We start from the raw sequence: 10,970 nt of genomic DNA on the forward strand, positions 1-10,970 counted from the left end.
TCCCTTTTGTGGCCAGTGTATCTCCATGTGCTTTTGGTTTTTGTTTTGTGGGGTTGTTTTGGGGTTTGGGAGGGGTTTTGTTTGTTTGTTTCTTAAGGAACAAAAATAAAAACTGTTCTTGAAGTATCATTTTGTCTTGACAAAAGGTTCCAGACCTGTTCCTCTTAGATTTTTTCACTATGCTGTAGATCTTCTGCTATGCATTTAGCTTTGAAATAGCAAGAGGCTTTCTCTCCATAAGGTCTTACTCATTATTTTTGCAGCAATGGTTTTCCATGTATCCAAGTTTTCAATAGGAAATTACACCCAATTTCTATTACTCGTTATTCCAATTCATATCTCAAATCTTCTTTTGCTTTAAAAACTTCTGTGTCTCCTCCTGACTGTTTGCATATTTTTCTATCTAAGGAAATGTTTTCTTCTCTATTTATTCTTCAGTAGAGTCTGAGAATTTCTGCTTGCCAGTTTGAGTACTTCCAAGGTCTCTAGATAAAAAAGTGAATCATTCAAAAGGAAGAACTTCTGAACGTATTACTACCTGTCAGGAAAATAATTAAATAGAATTTAATTACAGTAGGACTAGTGGTTACTCTCAGGGATTTACACCTGAGATGTTCCTAACTTCTCCAAGATAATTCCTAAAATTATTACAGTATACTTGTTTTTAAGACAAAGTTTGTTACTTTCTTAAATGCACTCTATAAAGATCTTATTTACATCTTTTCTTCCTAAATAGACATTTCAGAGCTTCAGATACTGAACATTGGGTGTCTGTATTGCATAACTGAATGAAAACACTTTTGCTTTCTTTGCTTATGTTATGATATTGCTCAGTCACTAGCACATCTTGTACAATAACAAAGGAAAATACGATCCTTGAGAATCTAAAAATACAGACTGCAAACAGAACAGTGGAAGGCAATTGACTACTTAAGTCAGTACTGTGAGCAAAGATGAAAATATCTTGTCAGTTCTGTTGTATTTTTTAATCTATTTCCAACTAGTGACACATAAGTAATTCAGCCACTGCATTCATTAGTCTTCTGAGGACATTTCCAAATAGGAAGAGTTCTGGTGCAGAGGAGCAGGGGAGGAGTGTAACAGCAAGAGTTTTTGTGAGCGGAACACAGAGGTGGTGTGAGACACAGGGCAGTGTTAAGAGTTGTGTGGCAGTTTATGGGTGAAGGAAGAGATGTGTGGTTGCCCCTTGCAGCATTTCCTGCTCAGTCGTTCCTTGTCTGTCTTTCTAAGAGATGGTTGAGATGCTAGCTCTTACTGGAATGTAAGGATATGGACACCAAGAAGTATGTAGAAACGTATGTTTCAGGAATTGGTGGCTAATAGCACATTTAAATGTGCAATTGCCACACGTGGACTGGTAGAATTAAACCCCCCAGGATCATTCTGTAAATCAGTGCACGTATTCAGCTGGAAAATGTGTCTGTTGAAACATAAGTTTGCTAGAAGTAAGCATCACGAAGCTTTTCAGTAGTTTCTATACTTTATTAAATAAAACGTCTTTCTAATTGTCAGTCTTGTGAGTACAACTTGGCAAGATGAAATGTAAGATTCAGGGACAAGGGAAGAAAATTATGTAATACTTCTCTCTCATTCCCTCCCCCAACCCCATGTTTTGCAGAGCAAAAGTCCTGCTTTTATATTTACTTAGATGTGTAAACTTACTGGGCTGTACTAGCAAAATTAGTGATGAAAGGGGTGATCTTGTTTAATATTTTGGCTTACTGCACCAACATGGAAGAATAATTTGCTTTGTTTGGAAGGTGATGTTTTAGGAGAGGGTCATTTACATGATTGGTTCTTAAGTTCAGGTTGACTATTTGTGTTCCAGCATTGTGACTGCTCTCTCTGACAAGCCCCTTAATCCTTTTCCTGCAAACTCTACGGCATTAAAATAATTGAAATGTAAGAAATCTTATAGTAAACAAATGAGAAGTTCTAATAAACATGTTAAGACCAGGCCCTTGAAGTCTGGAAGATCCAAGGGACAGAGGCAGGGAGGGGGGAGAAGAGCAGTTTGCTTGGGTTGTTTTTTGTTTTGGTTTTTTTTTTTGTTTTGCACAGTGGGGATTAAGATACACTGTACTGTGCTTTGAAAACGCAAACTGCTCATAGCTGGCATTTGAAATGTGAGAAATGCCCTGGTTAACATGTCAGCAGGTTGAGCTTCACAGGGATAATATTGCATATGGCAGTCCTGTGCAGTAGGTTATACACATGCATGTGTTCAGACTGTCTTTCAGCAAACTGTGAAGCAATATCTTAAAGCAAAAGTTATTTGGTAGAGGTGTAATACAATTTTATAACATTTATTTGCAGTGGTATGGAGTAGAGCTTTTCCTCAGATGATCAAGGCTGTAAACTCCCTCACTGTTGCATGGTAGGACTGTGATAGGTTTGAGGAAGCCCATGAAGGGTCAGGGAGGAACAGTGACATTTTCCCCAAATCATGTACTAGGCAGTAAAGAGCAGCCGAGAGGAGAATTATGTCCTCAGATGCAAGGCTGTTTGGAGAAGCTCCTTTATGAAATTTAAATGATTCTTGGCAGCATGGCTTCTTGGAGAAATTTAAGGGCAAAGTATCTCTCTATTAATTTAAAAATGTTATTTTGTTTAATGTCTCTAGAGCTGTAGATCGCCCAATTCCCACATCAAAAATGCATGTGTGTTTTTGTTAGTACATTTATTCTGATTATTGCTTAAAAACTTTGTCTTTCAATATAGAAAATATGCAACTTTTTAAACAGTTTTTGTTGTGGAAGGAAAAAACAAGCTTGGTGGTTCTTTCTTAAGTAAGTCCATCAGAGATTCAGATTTGTTACCAAAGTCAACTTTGGCTTTTCCCGTGTCTGAGAATCTACAATTCTTTGTGTATTTGAAAAGTTAACTTAATTTAGTATCTGTACATGAGACTGTTTTAATGTGCTAGACCTAGGCTTCCTTGTTTCTTTGGGTGGAAGGTGACTTATGGAATGGGGGGCATATATTGCTGTTATTTTTGTTCTTTTGAGAGGACCATATTCCTTTTAGCTATCACTTCAAATTTCCTTAGACATTTCTCTGGCTAATGCTGATTTTCTTTCTTACTTTCACATACTCTTTTCTTTTAGTCTTAGCAAGTGTGGTTAACTTATCATTGTGAAAGCCTTTTGTATAGTATCTTTTCATATTTATTTCTTCTCTCTTCTGGTATAGTTTTTAGGCCGTGTTAAAAGTACCAGAAATGTCAGTAAAACCTTAACACAGAAACGCTGCTTGGCCTCTAAGCACATTTTCACTTAGAGCTAGAGCTTAGGTAACTGCAGCTGTTTTGGAGTGGAAATGTGCATTTCTCCACTTCTGGTGGGCACGTTTCCTTTCCTGTCTTGGGCTTCATTACCTGGATGGTTCTGACCTGACCCCAAGTCTTGCAAATGCATTTTCCTCAGGAAAATCAGGATGGTAATTAATGACTTTCTAACTCACTCAAGTTCTTTCAAATGCTTTAAAGACATTTGTGTCCTAGAGTAAGAGATAGAAATCAGACTATGAAAGTCTTTATTCCTTGTTTGTTGGCTAGATGTGAAGTCAGGTGGAGCTTGGAGTATGATTTTGGCTCTTGCTTTTCTCATCTGCTAAAAACAAGATGTGGCCAACAATTACCTGGAATATAATCAAGAATTACAGATACTTTTGAAATATATTGATTACATTATCACTTACCAATCATTACTTCATTATATTTGTGATGTCATTCATCACTTACTGTCTTTTGGGAAGGATTTCTAGTGACTTTTAGAATACTCAAATTCTTTCTTTGCTGGAGTTCTGTGCAAGACTTGATATAGTACAGTACACTATGGCACATGATGTGGTGCAGTGCACCGCTGGGTCCTTAGGATGTTTGACAAAAACAGATACTTGCAGTGTCTCTTAAATTTCTTTTAGATTACAGGGGTTTTCTTCAAGTGGACTTGGACTTTTTCTTCCCTATTTATTAGCCTTATTTTTCAAAAACTTTTGCACTTTGGAAAATAGGATGACATCCTATTCTGAAATTTAGATAAGGGAAGATGGAAATCCCTGAAATTGCAGCCAGCAGTTAGACCTCAGTCTCTGTCCAATGCCTGGAAGACCTGGATGAAACTGTAAATTTGGATCCTGCATCAGCTTCCGTGTTCTGTTCTTATGACTGAAAGGCACTGATTGATTCAGAACTCAAGAGAATTGACTTCAGATATTTGGTTTGCTTAGTATATACAACCATGATTTTGTACACAATGCTATGTTTCTTGATCAGGTGGACTGGGAGAGACTTCTTTGTGGGTGCAGGCCTTGGATCAAAATACCCTGTTTCTCAGTTGAGTATCCTGACTTGACCTGCCAAGCTTTTGGCATCTTGTTTCTTACTGGCCTTCCAGCCTTTTCTGTTCTTTGCATAGAAAAAACTGCAGTGGGTTCTGACATACCAGTATTATGTTTAGCCTGAGCAGTTAATCAGCATTAATGTTACTGTTCTTTCCAACAGTATTTCCAAGAATGTAAGATTCTTGGAATGTAAGATTTTGTCTAAGCTATCCCTGTAAAATCTCAGAAGTTTCAAAATAAAGATGGATAAATTTCCAATCAGGGTATAAACATCCTACGAGGTTATATATGTGTGTGTATCAGTAAGAGATTAAGTTATTAACCTTAATCATTAAGTTTTCTTGTTTGTTGGAGTTCACTGGAAGTTAAAATGTAGTTCAGCTGCTTCCTTCAGGGGAAAGAAGTTCCCAAACCCTTCTTTCCTTTTATCATTAAGGAAATAATTAAAATCCAAACCCAGGCTTGTGTCCCTTAGAGATGTTTGTGCAGCTTTATTTCCTGGGGACAGGGACAGCTGTTCCTTGAGTGTGCTTTCAGAAGTAGAGAGGTGTGGCTGTCATGAAGGGAGGACCAGGAGGTCCTGGCGGGGGTGGGGCTTGGTGACCTCCTAGAGTAGTGAAGATTTGTTCCCAGACTAAGTCCCAGTAGAAGAATCATCCTCATTCTATATACCTGTCCATCAGATATGGCAACCACAAGGCAACTGGAGGCATGGGGAGTAAATGCAGCGTCTTTCTATATTTTAATGGAGAATTTCAAGTATAGTGGGAAACTATGAGACTTTTATTGCTGTATGAAGGCAAGGAATTCGTCTTTCTTACACAGCAGCCTTCTATGTGGCTTTGGAAGTGCAAAAGATTATAGAGGATGACCTAGTGTAAAAGTATATTTTGATGTGGAAGAGTATTATTGGTGAAGTCTTAAAAGTATTTCCTCAAAGAGTTGGCTTCAGCTGGAGAAAAGATTCCTTTTCATTTTTTTGCATGAAAAATGCAAAGAAATGCCTAGAATAAGTAATTTCCAGTAGTTCTATCTCTGTTCTTGAAAATATTTCAGTCAATTTGTAAATATATTTTAAATTTCTGTTCTTTTTATTTTTTGTTACAGGAGCTAGAGTTAATGCCAAAGACAGCAAATGGTTGACTCCTTTACATAGAGCTGTAGCATCTTGTAGTGAGGTATGTTGCTCTTTTTGACTACTTTGTGTTAAAACAAGACATCTCAAATTACCTTCTGCCCATTGTTCATTTTTTAAAATGTGAAGCTACTCCAAATGTTTGGAATTGCAGAACATTTTTGCAGCGGTTTGGCCTGTTGAGGGTATATATATATGTATATCTCTTGCTTGAGCACTAAGAAAGGAGGACAGCTATAAACTTTGAGTTCTCAGCTTTGCTCTCTGTGACTACCCTAGCAGAGGACTCTGCGTGCAGCGTCCTCAAGTCCAGTTTACTTCTCCTAGGGTAACCAGAATGGCTCAGCAGGAGGGAAGTACAGATGAATTAAGATTTAGAACAACTTTTACAGCATGTTCTTTGCATTTCTTTATTTTTTTACATGCTTATCTGTTCAGGCATTGAAGAAATAAAAGGTTCTATAAAGGCTTGCCAGTGTCTTTTTAAAAAAGTGATTAATTAATAGTATTGAATATCACTTTAAAAATTTTAAGTGGAATGTAGACTGTTTCTCGAAGTCTTCCAGTTATACAGTTGTGAGAATATAATAATGCAAGAAATCACTTTGTTATTGTTTCTCTGTGGTGGTTGTCCTAATAAAAAATTTAAATGCCTGTAGAAGATCAAAACAAACAGGGAAATGCTGAGCTTGTTATGTGGAAGAGTTTATGCAAAACCATCTCCTTTGAGAGCCTGAATCAAATTGATGCTCATTTCAGTACGTCTCAAATAAAGGTTTTTTATTAGTAAATTTTTGTTTGGGAAGATAGAATTGAATATTTTAGTTTTGACAAGCATTGAGCTTCAAGCATTTGATCCATGAGCTGTCTAAATAAGCCTTGTTTCAGTTTTTGCTTTTGAATTCCCTGGATAAATTGCAGTATTTTGTCACTAGCATTAATAGCAAAGTTATGTAGAGATCATGTTATTCAAAAAAACAGCATTTGAAAATGAATCTTCAAGGGCGCCTTATTCCCAAATGCTGTTTGTTCTTGGGATATTTTTAGGCTGTTCCTTTGGGAGCTGACCGAAGCACCAAATGCTGCGTTCTTCAGAGCTGAGGAACAATAAAAGCTCTCCACATCAGTAATGCTTGCAGAGGCAGAGGAGTGCTGCAAACAAACTGGGTTTAAATGATAACTTCAAGAAATTCAGCCACGGCCATAGTTATTTTTAAATATGGAAGATTTTAAACAAAATATTAATCAAAGGCAAACAAGACAAGTAAACCAGTCAGATGTTTGGTAGACGCTTGTCAGAATTCTCTATTTATAAACACAGTGAATCGTGGGAGCCCATATACATGGTTGATATGTGTAAGCACTGTATTCTAGCTGACAGACCTATATGGGTTTGGGGCACTGGATAAAAAGCTGTAATAAAAATACTTGATAATGATTTCATTAAAACTTCTGGACTCTTGAAGTAAGGACAGCTGCAATTAAACAAGGACACTGAAACTTAAAAAATAGCTGGAGTTATGGATTTAGCTGTCAGCTGCACAAGTTCAGGCAGCTTCATGTCAAGACAGTCACATTTTTATTTGTGTGTGCCTGTTGCAAATTAAAAAAAAAACCAAACCCTAAGTAGATTCAGTCATGAAATTCATTAATGCATACGCACATAAAAATGAGATTCATTATTTTTATACTAATGTTATGGTGCTTCCTTCTGCAAAAAAGGTAATAGCTGTTCTAAAATTTCCTTGTTCTGATATGATATTTCTTACTATTTGGGTTAAAAATACAAGAGTTAAAATATAATTAGTTTTTTAAAGTACTAAATCTACTTCAGTTTCTCAGAGAGAAGAAGACCTATTCAATTTTCTTATTCAATTACAAGCCTGTGATGCAGTATTTTCACTTTTGTGTTTGTTCCTATGTAATTTTTTATGGAAAGTACAAGAAATTTAAACATTTTAAATATGATTTATTCTAATATAAATAGGATCAATACTGAGTTAGCATTCTGCTCACAGCTGAGAATAGTACTTTACTATTGTACCACAGTGTAATTCAAAAGCTCTAGTAACAACTTGTGGTAACATGTTTTAAGTTCAAAGTGGTAATCAATTATTTGTATGCTCAGTGACTGAGTTGGCAGTCGCCAAAAGCAATTAGTGAATCGTGGGAAGGTCACACAGCTGATGCAAAATGCAATATTTATCATCATGTTGATACTACCAACACGTTTATTTTTTTATGCATTCCAATTGCGTGCGCATATTTTAATGGGATTTGTTTATCTTGCTGTAAGAATTACAGTCTTATTTGTCAGATTTTCACAGCTTGTAACAAAAGGAAATGAATAATCATTTGAGAGATGGAGTTCAGTGGAATATTTTGAAACGGTTTTCATGAGTTTTGCAACAGTGTATGTTGAAACTTCTTGTGACCGTGCACTGTTTTATCTGTGGTTCTCTAAATGTGCATTTATTCATCTTGAGTTTTGCCATTTGTAGACTTGGTCAGTTGAAAAATTTTGCTTGGCAGATAGATGAAAATTCATTATAAGTTCATAGTACTTCACTAATCCTTGGCTAGGGAATCTACTAATGGAAGAAATCCTAGGGTGGTTAATTAAACTTTGGAAATCAGTTGTGATGACAAAACAATTTTCCATGTGGCTTAAGGAACTAGATTAAAGACCTGGAAATGGTTGGTTTGGTTAAATCATTCATGTCCTTGAGAACATCCCCAAGTCTGGATTTATGATGAAGTACAAATCCCAAAGTGTCCCAAAGATTATGTTTGCAAATGAACAAATTGTAAAGAGTTGTTTTCCACTGTACTGTCCTTAAATCCAAGGCTGTCATTTGAGATCTTTACTAAGTGGCTTGGTTTTTTTGTAAATGCTTTCAGGATGCTGTTCAGGTGTTGTTAAAGCATTCAGCAGATGTCAATGCTCGTGATAAAAACTGGCAGACACCCCTCCATATAGCAGCTGCAAACAAAGCTGTGAAGTGTGCTGAAGCTTTGGTGCCTCTCCTAAGCAATGTAAATGTGTCTGATCGAGCAGGCAGAACTGCATTGCATCATGCAGCCTTCAGTGGACACGTTGAGGTAAAAGTTAATTTTCTTAACTTGTTTTCCACTCATCATTCTGTCCCTCACATTTCTGATGTTTCATTTTTGAGTTTAAAACCATTTCTCCCCAATTCCCTCAGAAAACCCCAATGCCTATTTTGTATTTGAATTTGTTTTTTGTATTCATTTCTGTGCAGAAAGGTTGTGGAAAATAAATGTTACTTCATTTAATTGGAAGTTTATTACAGTATTCACTTTTCTTACGACAGAAGCAAATTTGTCAAGTTAAGTGGAATTAAATTAGTAACAGCTAAATTTAGAATGGGAAAAACAGGATATTTTTCTGTTCAGTAAATAGTGAACATAGAGAATATGTTGTCACTGAAGTTTGGAGGAAATATATGTATTAAGCTCTGACTCAGTAGTCCCTTAGTAATAACATGAAGATTTGAAAGATTTCATGGCTTTGCCATATTTAGCTGAGAAGTGTTGTTGTTGACATCAAGTTTTGTGTTCCTTACAGTCAGTTCATTGTGACAGCCATTTTTTTCAAACGTACAGAATATTCAAAACCCAGCACATTTAAATGCTCTGAAAAGGCATAAATTTTTGTTTTCTTTTATGGTTTTCTCGGTTGAAGCAAAGTTTTCCATTATGAATAGAAGATTTCTCTTCTTTATCTCAGATGGTCAGCTTACTGTTGTCTAGAGGGGCCAATATTAATGCATTTGACAAGAAAGACAGACGAGCTATACATTGGGCAGCATATATGGGTATGTACATATTTCAGTTGATTAATACTGTAGTAATAAAGAAAAATCATCTCATGTTTTGTGGTTTTACATATTTCTAGGAAAAATATTTGCATTGTAAGCATTTAGGTTATCTGTGTCTGCCAAAAAAAATCAATAGTATAGTTCAAATTGTCTTGTAAATGTGTATTTTGTGGTGAGGAAAATCCATTTGTTGGAAAAAGAAAAGTAAGGTAAGTAGTTTTATTCTTCAGAAAGGAGGAACTATGTTCTTCAGTCAGCAAGTCTAGTCACAGGTGGAAAAATTTTGCAGTAATGCTAAACAAAAAGTAAGCAGTTAATACAAGGGGCACCTGAAACAGAGGATCATTACAGCATCCTCAGGGATTGTATTTTCAAAGAATATTTCATCTCTGAAACGACAAATTCTTGCCTTGCCATTCTTATTCCAGGAGAGGATAATTATTGTTCTTATGGTCTTGATCAATGCCCTGGCAATACTGTCAGAGTAATGTTCTTCCTTGCCTTTTATCAGACTTGAAAAGAATTGAATGTGCCATTGAATTATGAAGTGATCATCACAGCATAATGTTCTTAATTTAATATTTGAAGCTGGATGAGATTGCACTTCAGGTACCGATACCAGTGCTTGAAACCTCAGAAGTTAAAGAACAATCTTCATTATTGATCTAATGTTCTTTGCAATATTTTGCATTAGTGTTTTTTAATGTACTTACATCTGCAAAGCAATGTCTGTGACAATCTGTCCAGCCACCTTACTGAAGGTGGTTATTTGCAAAATTTTGTTGAATGAAATTGGTGCATGAAATGTCAGCAAACTGACAAGTGTCAATGAGAGGCCAGAGACCTCTGGCTTGTGCATACCTTGATGAGAGAAAAGTCTTCAGTTTTTCAGATAAGCTACATTTATTCCAATTTTAATCAGTGCTGTTTTGTAGACCATTGACAGGAAACTCTCTTAATGAACAGTCTATGGGCACGAAAAATGTAATTTAACTGATGTTGATCTACCTAAATATCCTTATAGACAACAGAGAAGAAAAAGCTTTTGAAAGTCTTCAATCAAAGTAAAAAAAAAAAAAAAATTACATTCTCTCTCACAATTTAGAGCCATTGTACATTGCTCCAGTTGTTTGGAGAACACCTTAAAAGCTTTCCACCATGTAAAACTGATCATAAAATAAAAAAGTTATGCTTTTTGTCACTCTACTATAAATAACTTTCTAGGGTTATATCCATTGTTTTCGCTTCCTTCCTGCTTTTCACCCGGCTCCATTGCTGTCCAGCTGCAAAGCTGCGACTCAAATGGACTTACATTCCTGTGTGCTGGTGTTGCCCTCATTGGTGCACTGGGATGTCTCTGCAGCACTTCTCACGTCAAGTACCTTGCTCTTCTCTCTGAGAATCTTCCACTGATTGCTGCTTGCCTTTTCAGTGCAGGTCAGGGTGGTTTTTTTTGTTTTTTATCTTCTCTTTAAACTTTTTTCTGCCACTGTTCTCTTCACTGTCTCTATTCCTGTCACTGCTTTCAATATCTTTTGTACTTCTGTCTCTCATGTAGGGCTTGTTTTCATTCTGATCTCCACTGTATTTGGGTCAGAAGATGAGTACCATGTTTGCATTTCTCTTTC

General features: G+C 36.2%; 1 protein-coding gene across 4 annotated transcripts in view; it reads left to right on the top strand.

Moving 5' to 3' along the window:
- Nucleotides 1–10,970, top strand: part of ANKRD28 (ankyrin repeat domain 28) — a 94,916-nt gene that overhangs the window by 46,983 nt on the left and 36,963 nt on the right. For all 4 annotated transcript variants that reach the window (XR_001861332.1, XM_017732151.1, XM_017732152.1 and 1 more), the window contains exons 4-6: nt 5,473–5,543; nt 8,402–8,602; nt 9,252–9,339. Coding sequence is in view for 3 of the 4 variants with exons in the window: in XM_017732151.1 (XP_017587640.1) it covers nt 5,473–5,543; nt 8,402–8,602; nt 9,252–9,339 (360 nt within the window). In the remaining variant the exon portion in view is untranslated. The remainder of the gene's footprint in view (nt 1–5,472; nt 5,544–8,401; nt 8,603–9,251; nt 9,340–10,970) is intronic.

Source organism: Corvus brachyrhynchos, unplaced genomic scaffold, assembly GCF_000691975.1.
Source record: "Corvus brachyrhynchos isolate BGI_N302 unplaced genomic scaffold, ASM69197v1 scaffold53, whole genome shotgun sequence".
Lineage (NCBI taxonomy): Eukaryota > Metazoa > Chordata > Aves > Passeriformes > Corvidae > Corvus > Corvus brachyrhynchos.